At 38.6% G+C, this 18,183-nt stretch overlaps 2 protein-coding genes across 2 annotated transcripts; both read right to left on the bottom strand.

The window, feature by feature from the left end:
* Window positions 1-757: 757 nt before the first annotated feature.
* LOC115432635 (putative gustatory receptor clone PTE03) lies at window positions 758-1,708 on the bottom strand. Its single transcript, XM_030153542.1, has one exon. The coding sequence runs from the start codon at window positions 1,706-1,708 to the stop codon at window positions 758-760; it is 951 nt and encodes a 316-aa protein (XP_030009402.1).
* Window positions 1,709-6,440: 4,732 nt separating this feature from the next.
* Window positions 6,441-7,385, bottom strand: LOC115432636 (olfactory receptor 5M11-like). The gene is made up of 2 exons (XM_030153543.1): window positions 7,034-7,385; window positions 6,441-6,904 (listed from the first exon to the last, which is right to left on the bottom strand). The coding sequence occupies exons 1-2, from the start codon at window positions 7,383-7,385 to the stop codon at window positions 6,441-6,443; spliced, it is 816 nt and encodes a 271-aa protein (XP_030009403.1).
* Between the last annotated feature and the right edge of the window lie 10,798 nt (window positions 7,386-18,183).

Genomic DNA, 18,183 nt, shown 5'->3' on the forward strand with positions numbered 1-18,183 from the left:
ATCAAACTGCCATTATTGGACAACCCGCTCTATCTCCTGAGCCATGGCATCCATGATACAGAGAGAGTACAGGGTTAAGTCCCTTAACTTCACTTCCAGGCCTGAATGGTACTATTTTCAATACAAATGTATAAAATATGTTTTAATTAAAACAGAAGACTATATGGTACAAATCTTTAGTATTACCCTGACCCTTTAGCTTTTTGCATGTGTCAGTGTCACTCACTTGCACACTTTTTGTCAGTGTCACCTACTATATGCTTGTTATTACTGTATTTATTATTATTGTTATTATTATTAGTAGTAGTAGTTGTAGTAGTAGTAGTAGTAATATTACTATTGGTGAAATTTTTAGTCACTAACAATTTTTAAATATTTTTTATCTTCTCTATTTTTGTATTTGATGCTTCTTTTGCTGCAGTACATTTGAATATCTCCCTTAGGGGATCAATAAAGTATATCGTATCTTATCTTTTCTTTATTTTCTGGCTTGTCAACATTTTAACACACCCAAAGCAGCCTCTTAACATAGAACTTGGTGTATATTGTTAATGTAGTTCTCATGAAGAGTACAAACACAAAACTCTAGTAAAAGTACTTCCAACCACTGGTTAGTGTTTAATACTTCTTACGAAAGGCTGTGAAACAATATGAATTAAACTTTACATATAAAGGCACAGTTTTCAGGTCCATAAAACATAATTCAGTGTCCGTAACGAAAGGTGGAAACATTTTCCTGAAAGTGGTCTCAATTCAATCATTTTACATTGACTACAGCTCTTCTGCCGTTATGAAACAAAGCAGTAATCCTCTGTCTGATCTCTTTTATCTGCAGCCCATAGATCACTGCATTCAGAGCCGGCAGAAGCACTTCGCCCAAGATGGCCGCTAATTTCCTGTAGTTGGAAAGCTGAGGAAAGCGATGGAGGACGACGATGATGAAGGCTGATACCAGCAGCAGGACGTACACAGCCAGGTGGGAAGCACAGGTCTGCAGCGCTTTCCTGTTCAGAGCTTTGTTTTTACTTCGCATGCACACCGCAGCGATTTTCAGGTAGGTGAGTGTGACACTGCCGATGGAAGAGCCGAGCAGGAGGACGGTGTATGCGAGACCGTAGATGTTATTGATGAGGACACTTTCACAGGAAAGACTGAATAAGGAAGCGTTGTCGCAGAACAGGTTGGGAATGATCCTCCTGCAGCGTGAAAGGCGGATGGTGAGGCCCAGGAGGATGGCCACCATCACTAAAGCAGACCCCCATGCTGCCACCGACAGCTTCAGCACCATCCTGTTAGTCATGATGGAGGCGTAGCGTAGAGGGTTACAGATGGCCACGTATCGGTCAAAGGCCATGATCATGAGGACAGTGTGAGAGGTGCTGCCGTAAAAGTGAACACAGAAAGCTTGAAGCACACAGTCAATGTAATGAATGTGTCGATCTGACTGTGAAATGAAAATATCTCTGAGTACATGTGGGATTATTATCGTGGCTCCAAAAACATCATTAATAATAAGGTTACAGAAGAGCATGTACATGGGCTGACGGAGATTCCTGCTCCCGAAGATCAGCACTACCAGGCCCACATTAGACACCATAATGAAAATGTAGATGAGGAGAAGGAGGATGAAGGCGGGGGTGGATGACTGGGTGGTGACTTTTAACCCCTCCAGGAGAAGGAAGTCATCATTTACAGTTAGATTTTTCATATTTTCCAGTGAATGTTCTGCTAAATATGGAAAATCTGACAGACATTTAAATCTGTCATCTTAACAATAGTCTATACAATTTAATAAACATGACTAAGTTAACTTCATAGTAACGCTAATAAAATGTGTAAGGACATGACAACATATTTAAATGTTTCCAATTAGTTGATCAATGTGAAATATTGACAATATAGCAAACATTTAAACCAGTCATCTTAACAAATGTTCTGTAATTTCAGAAAGGTAACATGAAACACTTAACTATGAAAACATTTATCTAATATTCACTGTCATTAAACAATAACATGTGTTCGAAAGCTGATAAAAGGACAAACTGAACTATAGTAACTATAATAAATCATGGAAAATGCTGTTAGATTGTGATGCTGAATATGTCAAATCTCACCAGTATTAAAACCTCTCAATACAAAGGTGTGGCATTTACAAAAATAAAAACAAAACCCCATAATATGATATAATTTAGAAACAAGACATAACAACAGTGTATTGTAATACATACACTGATGCAATTTAACAAACTTCAATTTCAGAAAGTTTAAGACATATTTAAATCTGTCAACAAACACCTAAAAATAGATGGTTTTTAGTTATTAAACTCAGTTATCCAATTTCAGACATGTTAAATGTGTGTTTAACTCTTTACATCATACAGTACTTAATGGTATGTCATTTTCAAGGCAAATTGAGTCTTTGTAAAGTGACAATATCAAACAGGAATACCGTTGTAAATGTTAAATACTTTCATAATCCATCACAATGTAATGATTCAGCCTTTGTATCTGTGTATCACATTACCATCTGAAACACACACCACTTCCAACCAGAGCTCGAATGGAGCAGCGGAGGCTTTTATTTGCTTTTTCACAAGCTCACAGGTCAACAGTTGCTTAGTAACTGTAACTGCTAAGACGGCACCTGGCACCTGGCATGCGTTTTTGGTTAATTTATAATGATGACAAAAACAGTCTGCAAACATGTAAGATAAAAATACATATAAAATATATACATAAACTAGCTTGTATTTCCTACTAAATGTCAGTGCATTTTTATGTGATCACTTCCTAGTCTATGTGCTTTTTCCTTTCCTGGAATAATTTGGATAATTGTGTAACTTGTAGTAAACTAAACTTATAGTGCATCTAAAAAAATCTTAAACTAACATGGCACAATTTTCAGCCCAAACCCTGGAGATAAATTGTGAAATATTTAAAGCCCTTCTGCAGATGCCTTGATGTTTTTTTTTGTTTTTTTGTTTTTTGTTTTTTTTCTGCAGCAATCTTAAAAAATGTTTTAGCTGCATGTAACCTGATGTTCTGTAAATACTCAACCACACCATTTTAACAGTGTTAAACAGTGGTAAAAGTACTGGATCATAGTGCTGCATTAGGTATTTGACGACTATTTCAACATGATATCATGAGTCGTGTGAATATACATGCCACTTTTATTATTATTAGCCCCCTGTCCAACCTGAATCGATGTATCAAATACCATGCACTGAGGGTTAGGGTTATGTGAACCAGAGATCTTGGCGTAAATTGACACACGATCAAATGGTGTTGGGTTAGGGCAGTGTTTTTCAACCTTGGGGTCAGGACACCACGTGAGGTCACCTGGAATTCAAATAAGGGTCTCCTGAAATTTCTAGTAATTAATAAAAAAAAAAAAAAAAAAAACCTTACTAATGACAAACTGTGAAGCTGAAACTGAAGCACTGTGGTTCTGTTTATCTGTCAAATGTTCATTGTGGTCAGTTTCAGATGCTGCAGCTCTTTCATAATTCATAGTTTGAGTTCTTGTTTGTTCAGTATTAATTGTCAGCCTTGTAAATCCAAGCTGGACTGACTGTACATATCCTGACCAAGGAAAATCCAATTCTCACTTTGTGCAGTAATCTACACCTGGCTTTTCTGCCTCCGTCCATAATAATATGCATTAAGTATAGTATAAATATAGATATGTTTAGACTAGGAAGCTTATTATTGTTATTAATTATGTAAGGAGGAGGGGTGGGAGTTTATAAGTTATGCTTCTTCTCACTCCTTTTCGAATATGTATTGTATGTCATATGTTTAAAAGTTTTGTTTGTTTATTTTTCTTCTTTTTGACATTCATATTCAAAATAAATACAGCAATCAATACTTTATATAGACTAAATGTCCTCTAAAATTAACGTTTTTTTGCAACATAGTATAGCAAACTATTACATGATCGAAAACAAATTAATTTTACCTAAAATATGTTTCTGTTTTGAATGTCTGGGGTCACTAGAAATTTGTGATGTTAAAATGGGGTCACGAGCCAAAAAAGGTGGGGAACCACTGGGTTAGGGTTGGGGTGAAAGGTCAAAAATGTGCAGGTATAGCACGCCAAATGCCATAAGAACCGCAGTGACATACAATGCCATTTATTGAGATCAGTCTGACTCTTTTGGCCTGAATGGTGCCTACACGTCTGCAAAATACACTAGTCAACATTTGCTAGGGATCAGGACTATAACTTTGCTATATTCGGGGGTATAATTCTGGAAACTTGACAGTTTATTTTCCCAGTGGAGTACAGCCTGCGGATGCGGATGGTGGCCACACACATTATTGACATCACACCGTATGTGTTTCAGAACATTCTGAGTGGTTTCAGTGAAAACAAAATTGGAAGAGTAATTGTTATGAACTCTAATTTCTAGGGTTGTATCACCCTTTTGCCTGAAAGTGCAATAAAAATTTATGTTTTTTTTTACCTTTTTACCTTTTGGTCCATTTTTCTTTACATGACTAGCCAAAGTACACACATAATATATGAAGTCACCCAAAATATTATACAACATCAATTATTGTGCAAATATAAAACTGATCCCTAGCAAATGTTGACTAGTATATTTCAAAACGTTTGTGTGGAGTTCCCCAAGGCTGCATTTTTGGGTCTCTACTGTTCAACCTTCACACATTCCCAGCAGGTTAAATATATAATTAAATATAGAAAAGTGTTATCATCCCATAAATAGATGGTAGAGGTTTCTATTATTTGTACTAACTGTTGTAATAGTAGTATATCCATTGTTAGTACTTGTATTTGTAGTAGTAGTATTAACAGTCATGGACCTTTGTTCTGGTTTCTAGTAATTATACTAACACCAGCTGATCTACTTTTGACAGTTCTAGTTCAGTTATCTGTGCATCAACTGCATCCATGTGTCTCCCCCTACTTCCCCCCTTCTCCCTTAGTCTTTCTCTATCTCGATCGCTCTCTCTTTTTTTCCTCCTTTACCCTCTATCTCTAACCCCTAATGGTTAAGGCAGACAGCCATCCTCCTCAGTCTGGGTCTGCTTGAGGTCTCTGCTGTTAAAAGGAAGTTTTTCCTTCCACTGTCACCAGTCACTAGTGTTTGCTCTGTTGAGTTTCTGTAAATTGGCTTAGAGTCTGGTTTGGACCAACTCGATATGTAAAGTGTCATGAGATAACTTTTGGTATGATTTGGCGCTACAGAAATAAAATTTGATTTGATTTGATAAATGGTAAAATAGATTTATGTATTAAATTTACTGTTAACCACACCATCCATCCCTTTATTGTTCCACTGACTTTACTGAAATTTCATGTGACACCTGTCGAGAGAGGAAGTTGCTGAGACAAAGAAGTTGTCTTTGTGTGAATTTTATTCTGCACAGAAGTCTGACAGAGTGAAGTCACAGTCTGATTGGAGTTCTTAACCGAAGAGAAGTTTTTGGGTGTATTTGTAAAATCTTTGTAGCTTAGTAGAACCATGTGTATGTGCGATACAGAATGAAGGAATGCTCCAGAGTAGCTTCAAGGCCATGCAGGAGTACAGCACTGACAGTTACCGACAGGAGTCTGCAGCTGCATCCTTTCCTAAGAATGAAGAGCCAGGTCAAACTGACCCAGTCTGGGAAGGCAGAAGTTTAAGCAGGCATATGTGGGCACAAGGAATACTGTGGTTCAAGGAATACATTAAATATAATAATGAGGACCAGGGATTTTCCATTATAACAGATAATGATTTCTGGAACTGTTCCTTGGCCCAGCACGGCAAAATCAATGACATTATGTGCGTAAAAAATTTACTTTTAACCATCCTGTTAGTTTAAGTCAACCATAACTCCACAGTAGAGTTGTCTATTTGTTAAAAATACTAGTCAATGAATAAAGTCAAGGACATGTGCAACCATAGTTTATTTATTTGTAGTCTTGTTTTGTTCATTTCTTATGTCACATTTTCATGAGTTGCCCTCAATAGTGGCAATAACTTACAAACAGATCTTTATTGTACTTATTAGAGCGTCCAAACCTAACAGCTCAGAGCAGAAGGGCTCTTGGAATGAATATCTCTAGAGAAGTTCACAGTGTTAGTACTTTCACAATGACTACGATTGTAAGCGATTATTATCATATATGGTTGTTGGCTTGGAATAGGGCCTTTTCCATGCCATTCTGTTATAATGATTCTATAATGAACTTATCCAATATATTCATAGCTCATATGAAGTTGTGATGACATTAAACAAAATCTGTTACTTTTTTGCTTCTTTTCTGTAAGATCCTTATGTTTTCTATTAGTCCCTCATTTGATTATATGTCTCAGAATAAAATACACCTTTCAGGTGAGGGTAACAGAAGGTATGTCCACATCATGCTCATTTATTTTAAAGATAAATATGATAAGAATGTACAGAAAATTAACAATATAAGAAAATTAAACCCTTTTCAAAACCTTTCTGTGCTGACATAGATTGGACAGGAATTTTTGTATCTCTTTAGACTGAATTCCATAAATTATGGGGTTGAGGCTGCTGGGGACAAAGTTCAACAGGATGGAAGCAGTTTCTCTGAGCATTGCATGTTGGGGGAAGCGATGTAAGACAATTATGAACATTCCACAGAACAGCATGATCAGATACACAGAGAGATGAGTGCTGCAGGTCTGTAAGGCTTTCCTGTTCAAAGACTTATTCTTACTGGTCAGACAGACCACAGTGATCTTAGAGTAGGTGAGTAATATACTGCCTATAGAAGCTGTAAACGTGGATACAGCGAAGGTGAAACCATATACATGATTAATGAAGACACTCTCACAGGACAGCTTAAACAGTGAGGGGTTGCTACAGTAAAGACCTTTAATTATTGTCCTACATCTGCTCAGTCTTACAGTCAGACTGAGCAGAATCCCCACTAAAACAAAGGCTGCCCCCCAGGCCAAAACTGTCAGCTTTATCATCATTTTGTTGGTCATTATGGAAGCATAGTGCAGTGGGTTACAGATAGCAACATATCTGTCAAAGGCCATAATCATGAGCACAGTGTGGCCAGCTGTACCACACATATGTGTAATAAAAGCCTGAACCACACACTCATAATAACTAATAAGACGTTCAGACGGAGGACGCAACATGTCCACAAGTAAACGGGGAATCACATTGGAGTTTCCAAGTATGTCATTGACAGGCAGGTTTAAAAACAGCAGATACATTGGCCGGTGGAGGCTTTTGTCCAGGACAATTAGGATCAAAATTCCCAAATTGGAAAAGATGATGAATATATACAAAAAAATGAAAATGGAAAACACAGGATATATAGAACCCCCTGTGATCTTTAACCCCTCCACCTGCAAGATTAAACTGTTGTGGGTGTAGTTCTCCATTAGCCTGAAACAAGACACAAATGTCCAGCTTTTTTAGTTGTAAAATATTACTTATGTATTCATGAATATTTTTCCGAATACATATAAAGTCAACAGAACATCAAATACAGACAGTACTTAAACGTCTCCAGCACCAGCAAGTGAATGAAAGTACTTTAACTGTGCCTGACAAGTTAAAGAAGATGTGTGTCTCTGTTCTACCTTTTATAACTATGATTATTATCTGGGGAGGTAATGTATAATGGAACATTGTGTCATCAACTTAGTGACCAAAGTAAACAGGCAGTATTGAAACACAGTCAGGTCATGATAACAGTTAACTGCATATTGCATATTCCTGAAGGACAAAGATGTTCATGGATGACAAGTTCTCAGCTATTAATTTTTTTTTTTTTGAAGAGTTCTAAAAAGGACTGTGATTGTACTGTTGAGGTATGGCGTGTCTTTCTATCTTTGGAATGGTAAAAATAGTCTTAATGCATTTAATAAGCATTTCATTTCTGCATACATTTACTCTGTTACACTCAGAGCAGCAGAAAAAGCCTGTACAATAAAGGTGATTTTGCGCTGAGGATGATGAACTTGAAACGATATCAGTGGGGAAAAAGATGCAGCTAATGCAAAAACACCTAACACCTTAACCCTAAGTGATATAGCAAAGGAGTAGAGAGAACAGTGTAACCATACCATCACAAAATTATTTATATCAGGTCAGGTGTTTGATGGCAGGGGTAGGATGTCATAACGTACCTCAGTAGTTTTTCCAGGCAAATGGACTTTACTTGGATACATATTATCACCAGTGGCGTCTGGTGAAATACAGTCTTGGAAAAAATTATTAGACCATCAAAAGTTATCAAGAACAATGGTTATGCAATCAAGTCCTAACTCCTGTGTGTATCACGTGACTAAAACAGACAGAAAAGAAAACATGGAAAGCCTAAAAGCACTGTTTTTGTCAGTACAATGCCATAGCTATTGATGTAAGAACTGAAGTGATTTTGGTTATTACCAAGAAAACTATGAAAAATGGTTAGATATCACCTCTTAAAGGGGTCATATTTTGCTAAACCCACTTTTATTAGTCTTTGGTTCATTTATTTGTCCATTTGCACCCTAACAGTTCAAAAAGTTTGAATTTGAACCCTCCAGGTGCTGCAAAGTTATCTTTATATTCATTCCGGCAAAATTCAAGTGGATTTCTACAACCCGTTTTAATTTCTGCTTAATTTGTTATGTGTACAACTAGTCACATCACAACATTTGCACATATAAGGTGAAGACTTGTGACGAACTTTTCTGAGAGTACGCCATAATTGTGTGTCAACAGCAGCGGTTGTAGTAAAAACTGAAAATATATCAAAACTTCAAGTCAATTACCTAAAATGTTCAGTTGTTGGCTGTAGTAAGGAGCACAAGTGGCTGAACGGGACAGAAAGCACGTTCAACACCTTGGAGGGGGTGGGGTGTGAAGTGGCTCATTTTCATGTAAAGGGCCAGCGCTCAAAACCACCTTTCTGGTGTCATTACTCAGAAATAGGGTTGAAGATGGACCTGTGGAGTTGAATTAATGAAGAATTCAGACCCAAGCAGAGCATTTACAGTTTATGTCGACCACAGGGAAATGTTTGAAAATGCATAATTCCATTTGAAAGAGCAAAATATCAGTCCTTTAAAAAAAAGAATTTAGTCCATGTCCTGCAAGGATTTGAACCCTGGTTTCCTGCATCAGTGTCAGTAGTATTATCTACTGAGCTACCTGTTGATATATAATGTATAATATGTAGGCTAGTGGATGGATATTATTTTATCTTGGTCAATTTAAAAGTAGCTAACAAGCTGAAAAAGTGTGGGCACCCCTGGTTTACACGATCTTGTGACATTGTATTTCTGAGGAAGGTGTTGATTCTTTTCGGATGTGAGTGGTGCAGATTTTTGCGCCCCGAAAGGTGCAAAGACTCACAGCAAAGAAGTATGTGCCGAACAGTAGGAATAAAAGACAGGCAAGAAAGTGAGGGGCACTGGGGTCATCTGGTGCATAACTTCAACCTGAAAGAAGTTGTCATCCAGGTTACAGACAGAGGTGGACAGTGGTGGGGACTTACTTCCAGTTGTGAGTCCAAAAGGATAGAATTGGCTCTAGAATCTTTAAACACAGGAATGGAATGTAGCCCTGTAGTGCAGGAACTTAGAATGGATATGTGATCAAGATGGGGAGATGCCATCTGCTTGGCTCACCAGTACTGATGGTCAAACCTCCAGACAGGCTGCATGGAGGAATGGTGTGCGATCAGAGGCCCATGATGGAGCCCTATGGAGTAATTTTCCTCCACTAATTTATTCAGTGTTTTACTTTCATTTGTCACCTGACATTAATGCTGGGTTCCAAGCTGGTTTTTGAGCCCGTTAAGTCACAACTTCAAACCACGACTCACGACTTTGTAACGTTCCAGGCAAGTCACACCAAACTGCCTGAGTGCAAGGAATTGTGGGAGCTACGTGTAAACAAACCAGCATGGTGGACCGTATGTTATGCTCATTTACAATCATTTCTATCGCCAAAGGTGCTTGCTCTTTGCTTATTTGAGGGAAACAGAGAGGAGGAAAAACAGCGAATAAGGCAAGAGAAGCTGTTATACCTTTTATGTTATGTTATTTGTATATTTGGATACGTATTTGGTATTAATTTATTCTTGCACTCATTGGACTGAAAACTAGCTAACGCTAGAACAGCTGCTGATTATGCAGAACATTTGCAGATAAATAATGTCAGAGCAACACCTTGTTTTAATAAACAATCTGCATAAACACTGCATCCATGGCCATTGCTACGTGACGTCAGAAGTCGGAACTGGGAGAACATCGATTTAGTACGAGTTCATGGGTGGGAAGTCACAGGTTTGACTGACATTCCAGTGCTTTTTCACTGGTAGAAGGTTGGAAAAACACGAGTTACGGGTGGACTGGATCACAGCATAAGACCCAACTAACGCTGCATTAATAGCATGTCAGATAGGTTGGAAAGAGTGAATTTCCTGTTTCACTCTTAGTTGTCATTTCTACATTAGCGCCAAATATTTATTTTCCATTTATAAGCTCAAGTCCATTGTTTTGCCCATCCATTTTGTTAGAATATCACAATGTTTTTAGCTGCTTCTTTCATTACATCAAAACATGTTGGTGTAGACAATTATTAACAGACTACACAAACTTACTTGGTAAACACGACTTCATTGTTTAATGTCTGGGGTCAGTTTCCAGGAATAGAATGTGGTTTTTAGATAACAGGGTCATTACGGAGTTTGGGGTCTGCTGTAATGTAATTAATGTTTGTTTCCTGTTGTTACAGTGATGGTTTGTTAATTAGTGTCAGGAGGCAGCAGGACTCTGCAGGGATTCCCCCAAAGACTCGACCTCCCTCATGGATCACTCTACAACAAAGATGCATCGCTCAAAACAACAAATAACATGAAATAAGTTGATGACTCATACTGGTGTTGCTGCTCCAACAAGTTTAGTAATTAAGAGAAGTCCAAACACAAAAATACACATTGGCGTTTCTTCTTACAAAGTTAAAACCATTTCCACTATGGTAACAGCACAAACTAAAGATGTGTCTGTTTTAGATAAAGAGTGAGCAAAAGATGGCTCCAGAGGGGCATTGTGACATAGACAAAGGGGCGGCCATGGCTCAGGAGATAGAGTGGGTTGTCCAATAATGGTTGGCGGTTCAAATCCCGCTCTGTCCTAGTCTGTCCATTGTGTCCTTGGACAAGACACTTCACCCTCCAGTGCCACTCACACTGGTGTATTGCCACATTTCCACTACATAGAACCGGCTCGACTCGGGTACCAGGTCCTATTCCTGGAGAACGTTTCCATGAAAGGATACTACCCACTTCACAGTACCTGGACATCATAGCGATGCGGCGCGTTACTTCCGTGTCATCTGCTCAGAGAGTTGCTGATAAACTCGCTCGGTGCGTGTTGTCTCGTCAAGCTCATGCTGAATTTTTACGTCTGAACCTCCTCGACAAACCATGGTGTAGTTTTACGGCTGTCATCGTGTGGATTAACCTACCGCTATATTGACTGTAAACTTCTGTATCTGTTTTTTGTAAAACGGCAGGTCACAGAGACAAGCAATCAGTGGTCTGCATTGTTTACATGTCACGTTTTAGTATCTGGTCCCCAGTCCTGGAACCTCAGTGGAGGTGATACCAAAACCTAGTACCGGGTACCAGATTCCAGGCCCTTTTTCGTAGTGGAAATGCACAAAGACCGAATCGAGTCGAGTCGATACCACGTAGTGGAAACGCGGCATATGAATGTGTATGGTGGTGGTGGTCGGAGGGACCGTAGGCACAAATTGGCAGCCACGCCTCTGTCAGCCAGAAATCTAATCCATTATTATTATTATTGTTATTATAAAGGGAGACACTTTGGATTATTAAATTAAAACATGAAATACACCACGCATTCCAATCCAAATTAACATTCTTTTAGTATGTCCAAAAAAAGACTGAGTTCTAGTATGTCCAATATACCAATGAACTGCAGATCTCTAGATGTATTTAGCAATATTCAATCCAGCGTACTTTTCTGACTTTTCCTACCCACAATCATTTGCATGTAAGATACTATTAAATTCAATCATTCATCATTCATTTTCTGAACCTGCTTTATCCTCACTAGGGTCATGGGGGTCGCTGGAGCCTATTCCAGCTACTTATGGGTGAAGGCGGGGTACACCCTGGACATGTCACCAGTTCATCACAGGACAGACATATAGAGACAAACAATCACTCTCACATTTACACCTATGGGCAATTTAGGTTAACCAATTAACCTATCAGTGCGTGTCTTTAGATGGTGGGAGGAAGCCGGAGTACCTGGAGAGAACCCACGCAAACTATTACAGTCCAGTTTAACAAAAAAAAAAAAAAAACAAGACTTCTCTTTTGGGAGATATGGACTTTTTATAGCTGTAGGTTGTCAGTCTGCTGTACTCTGATGTTATAGTGAAAAAATAATGTAAAACTTAAATGCAACTTTTAAATCGTCCTACATTTTATCATGGGTCTGCCTTATTGCATAAGTCATTGGGGAAACGTGCTATAAAAATATTTTAAAAATGCGCAGACTCTCACAAAGTCACCATCAGAAAATTGTTTCCTGAGCTTCTGTGACAGATGCACATAACAGTCTTGGCTGTAGACGCCTGACCGACACTTCCTCTTGGATTATCAAACATATTTCCTTTGAATGGACCAGAACCAAATACTTTAAAGTAAAACAGGAAACCTCATCAAGCATTTGTGTTTTAAAGTTTTTAATGGTCTTGTCCATGACACACCATCTCTATAAGGTGTGTTTGTCTCCTTTGTGTTTAAAACTCTGGAACAATTTGACAAAATGTTGCAAAATTGAAATGAGTCATTTCTGGTGGCCAAAGGTCAAAGGTGAAGCTCACTTTGTCTTCATGTCTGTCTGTTTTTATGAACACATTATTTCAGAAACACCTTGAAGGACTTTCATCAGGTTTGGAACAAATATTCAGTTGGACTTGACCATCAACAGAAAACATTTGGGTGACTAAAGGCTGAAGTCACCACGGCCTCATGTCCGTCCGTTCTTATCAATGGGAAATCTCAGGAATGCCATGAGGGACTGATTGTTAGATTTTGGTAGCTAAAAGTCAAGGTGACCTGCAACCTCGCAGAACACTTTTTTTTTTTTTCCACCACTACTACACAGAATCCTACTACATAATACACGTTCTGTGTCCCATCGATGTTGCAGCACAGGAGGGCGTTTGTACGGATTTTCCTCAGCCTTCACAGGCCCTATCGCCACCAAGCTCACCAGATGAATAGAAACATTACCTGACTATCTACTAGGCACAATTTTATGTCTGTATTCAAATGTTGTGAGGGATGCTGGGTGATTTTAGCCTCTCTCTACTTTGAATTCTTCATCCCTTCCGCCATACTCCATTTTTGGAAGTGGTTATGCTGCCATTCATGACATTTCTACTGCTAGCAGACGATGCTACAATGTGAAGGCTGCAGTTCACTACCGCTGTATGAATTTAATCATCCTTGACAGGCCAAACAAATACACGCTCTTACCTTCATGCTTCACATGTTGGCTCAAATGATTACCTGCACAATGCATGATTAAATGATAGTTTACAAATGGATAGTGGTGGCAGACAAGTTCTACTTATCATGCTATCGTACAATGGCACCACGGGTACAATGCCACTAGTACTTATTAAAGGACGGAGACCAGAGTGACTCCTGGAGAAAAATGACAGACTCAGTGGGTTTCAGTCTAAGTTAGTGGTAGCGGTCTTGGAGCGAGTATCTTCTAGTGTTACATCTTTTATTCACTGGCCTCACTTTGAAGCTGTGATGACACCATTTCCTGTCAGGCCTCCTGTACCAGCTTTTGTACTGGGTTGCCAGATGCATAATTATTACAATAATTTTCCTTAAATTATAACATGACATGGTTTGTCTGATTTGATGCTTTAACATTTTGCATCTGGCAACGCTGCTACTGTAACTCAAAACAATCTGCAATGTTTGACAGCAGGATCTGAAAACTTTGTGATTTTAAAATATATTTTCATTTCACCAGTTTGAGTCTGTCTGGTTGTTGCATTGTGGGAAATGATACTGGTTAACAGCCACCACAACATTACTGTATGTCATTCAGAATCGGAAGTTGAATCAGCTTTACTGGCCAAGATTGTGCACACAAACAAGGAATTTGACTCCAGCTTTACCTTAGTTCTCACAAATTGGAGAATATATATATGTATAAAATGTAGAATAAAAGTAAAAACAAAAAAACCCAAAAAACTTATAGTTAAAAAAGAGGGTATTTCAGTACAGTAATTCTTCCAGGCTGTATGTTTTTTTTTAATTAGTAAAAATGTCTATTGAACTCTGAAGTGTTTTTCTAACTGTTGGGACAGGAACTGGTTTCACTTAAGCTCCATTTACCTGAAGCTGAGGCACAAACTGATTTCAGTGGGTATATTTGTGTGATTACTGGTGTGTAATGAGTGTCCTGGAGGCCTCAGTATTCCCAGGTGTCCTCTCAGTGACCAGCAGGGTTATAGAATTAAAAGCTCCAGTGAGGCATTCAGGGACTGTTGGACAGGAAGGTTCTCTGTCTCTGAGGGGACTCCAGCCTGCAGACCATTGTATTTATCCTCACATGCATTCACCTCATTAAATCCACTTCATCTGAAGCTGCAGAGTTTGTGCTGTGGTTTCAGTCTATCTTGCTGCCAGATTTTCTCCCATTCAGCCTCTGAACTATGATGATGGTGGTGAAACATGCAGCGTTTACAAAGAGGTTCTCGAGAAGTCTGTGCAGATCAATCATAGTCTTTCAAAAACAAACAATTTTAACCCTTTATAGTTTATGGTTTGGCAGAATATGCTTTACAACATTCTAAATAACTTGGTGGCTTATTATCTATCTGGACCAATTTATTGCATGTACAGTAGTGTGACTTGCTTTAGTGGAAATCACATTGTGTATATCAGGAAAGCATTAGATTTGTAAACAATCACACATGACACCATCAGTGATACATATTGACAGGTGGATTGATATAGTGTCTGCAGTGAACTGGGGGCTGTTCTTAAATAGAATTAGTATGATTTATTTTTGACCTCCATGGGGTATTGTCTGCAAGTGCAAATAGACTAATAACAACTAACCACACTGACCTCATGTATTTCCACTCTTATTATGTGACAAAATGGCAAAAGCTAATCTCAATCCTCTCAAGGGGTATGGCCTTTGTCATTAGAGTTAGCTTTAAGATAAAAAATATATTGTCCATTTCTGTTCATGCTGAATGATGGCATTTTCAAAAGGCCGATCTACATCAGCTGAAGTCTCTTGGTTGTTTGTAAAGTCCAACATCATGGTATGAACTGGCCTGACATAGGATCTTTGTGAGTTTTTGATTCGATCTGTACAATTAAATGACACATAGCCAGACGGATAGATGGATGGATGGATGGATGGATGGATGGATGGATGGACAGACATATAGATGTACGGACGGGCGGACATACAGATTATAGACGGATGGTCGGTCGGACAGATGGATAGATGGACAGACATGCAGATGATGGATGGACGGATGGACAGACAGATGATGGATGGACGGATGGACAGACAGATGATGGATGGATGGATGGATGGATGGATGGACAGACAGATGATGGATGGACGGATGGACAGACATGATAGGCAGATGGTTGGTCGGACAGATGATGGATGGACGGATGGATAGACAGATGATGGATGGATGGATGGATGGATGGATGGATAGATGGATGGACATACAGATGATGGATGGACAGATGGACAGACAGATGATAGATGGATGGATGGATGGATGGCTGGACGGACAGACGGACGGATGGATGGATCCTGCAGGTTTGGGTAAAACAGTATCATGTCCAAAGGCCTTTGTGGATGGTCTGCAGAGGTTTTCGGACTTGACCTTGCAGTGAAGTGTGTGTCTTGGGTCATGCCAGTGTTTGTGTTCTGCTGGATGTTGGTGTTACATAATGTTGGGGTTTGTGGTGATGGGGCAGTGAGTCCCTGTAGACCTCAGCGGTTTTCATCAGCTCCTGTAAACACTGGTCTCCTCTGAGCTCCGATAAACATGTAGGACTGTCCTCCGTCTCTGCTCCCACAGGACTAATTACCATCAGAAACTGTTGATAAGTGTTTTGTTCAGTGGCAGCTCACAGTGGACCTCATTAATGATCGCTTCTGTTTCAGAAACACAACTCTCATTACTCCTGATGGAGACATTAACACACCATTAGAGGGCGCTGTGCTCCCCTGAGCTCCATACACGCAACATGTCAAACAAGTTTTAAGTTTAGAACAAATATAGTAATGATGATGAACAGGTCCCATGGTTATGCATTAGGGAAGGGAAAACAAATCTGATCATTTCAGACCGAAGCCATAATATAATGAGATAATATTATAAGATTAAAGTTGTTTTGTTTGAGTCTGTTTGTTTTTTTTATTTATTTATTTATTTATTTATTTATTTAAATCTACAATAGCATTAGGTCAATCGGATTCTGCATCTGGATTGTTTTAAGTGAAATGTGTTTTTATCATGATAAAAAAAGTCATGATAATTTAGAATAAAGAGAAAATAGTCCTAATAATACAAACAATAAATTAGATCAGCAACAAAATCCTCATCTTCTTTGGGAAAAAAATCATGATAAAGAATGAATGTTGTGAGAATAAAATAATAGTTTTATTTCAGAAAATATCAGTCACTGGATTGTGAAAAGCAGTTCCCTTTTACCCAGAAGCCCCTTGCCTACTCAGAATCCCTCAGGTATAGTACTGGGAGCAGGTCCAGTTAGGATTTGGGGGACAACAGTGATAGCTGGAGGTGGTTGACTGGGTCAAACTACCTGTCCATCCTGAATCTGAGTGGTGTTCTGTAGAGACAGTTTATCTGCTACAAACACCCTGTTCATGCATAATAATGTTCATATGTGCGCATGGCAATAGAACACCTAGGTCATTTTAGTTCAGGTTCCACATTCAGCTCAATATGATCTAAAGTGGGCTGGATCTGTAAAATAGTCACAGTGAAAAAAGTAAAATTACATTATGAAAATGTTTAAATCTACAAATTATCTTTTAAAAAAGAATAACACGACCAACCTGAAATGTCTTGAATAACTATAGGTGCAATTTTAACAATATCATGTCTCAGCTTATCGTTTATACATGTGCATTACAACTTACAGAATACAGTGGATCTACAAAGGCAGAAAACATTTTTAACAGGCAGAATATTGTTAAAATTACACTTGATTTAAGACATGTCAGGCTGTTCATATTTGTTCAGGTTATTCATATTTTTTTTTATAAAAGAATAGTTTTTAAATGTAAGTATTGTCATGTAATTGTACTTTTTTACACTTAAAAAAAAGAAAACAGTTTGGAGTTGTCATTATGTATGCAGGTTATAATATTTTACTGGTCTGACCCACTTGAGACTGAATTTAGCTATATGTGGACCCTGAACTAAAATGATTTGAACACCCTTGATTGTTAATATCTTTGGTGTAATTTTTGCATTTCATAAATTCATCCCATGGGCTGGAATGAACCCCTTGGCTGGTCAGTTTTGGTCTGTGAGCCACAAGTTTGACATCTCTGCCTTAGGCCATGGGTCGCTGATCAACCTTGTAGTTGTGTCATCACACCTGTAAGTCTGTAACCCCTTTTACACAACATTTCTGTTACTGGAATATTTCACCTTTATTCCAGAACGACGTCTATGTAAATAAAATGGTGGATCATTTGGTCCCACCTCTGTCACAGCTCTGTAACACCTCTGGACGTAGTAACAGAGCCCTGTTAAGGTGGAATCATGATTTTGGAATGCTGTGTAAAAGGAACACCTCCTCTACAAACAAGGTGTCATTTTGATGACGTTTTTTTTTTTGTTTTCATCGGTTTTACATAGCGCTTTTCTAGGTACGCAAAGATGCTTCACAATAAGCAGCCCAGGGACAAACACACAAGAAACGGGTAAAAACAGATACAGAGCTAATACAAAAGGGCAAAAAAGGGTATTGCATGTGCAACCCCCACTCCAGGGGGATTTAAAAATGAGCGTGGGCTGTGTACAGTAAACAAACATATCAATGCGACCAGAAAGATGTCAAACTGTGGAGATGTTGAGACCCGCAAGCTGTTGTCATGCATGTTG

This window comes from Sphaeramia orbicularis, chromosome 14, assembly GCF_902148855.1.
Source record: "Sphaeramia orbicularis chromosome 14, fSphaOr1.1, whole genome shotgun sequence".
NCBI classification, from domain to species: domain Eukaryota; kingdom Metazoa; phylum Chordata; class Actinopteri; order Kurtiformes; family Apogonidae; genus Sphaeramia; species Sphaeramia orbicularis.

Excerpts from the sequence above, each read along its gene's own strand:
- LOC115432636 (XM_030153543.1), bottom strand. The coding sequence starts at position 7,385 with ATGGAGAACTACACCCACAACAGTTTAATCTTGCAGGTGGAGGGGTTA. Across the intron at positions 6,905-7,033 it reads TGGCCACACTGTGCTCATGA|TCAGTCTGACTGTAAGACTG; the intron begins TTATGGCCTTTG and ends TGGGGATTCTGC.
- LOC115432635 (XM_030153542.1), bottom strand. The coding sequence starts at position 1,708 with ATGAAAAATCTAACTGTAAATGATGACTTCCTTCTCCTGGAGGGGTTA.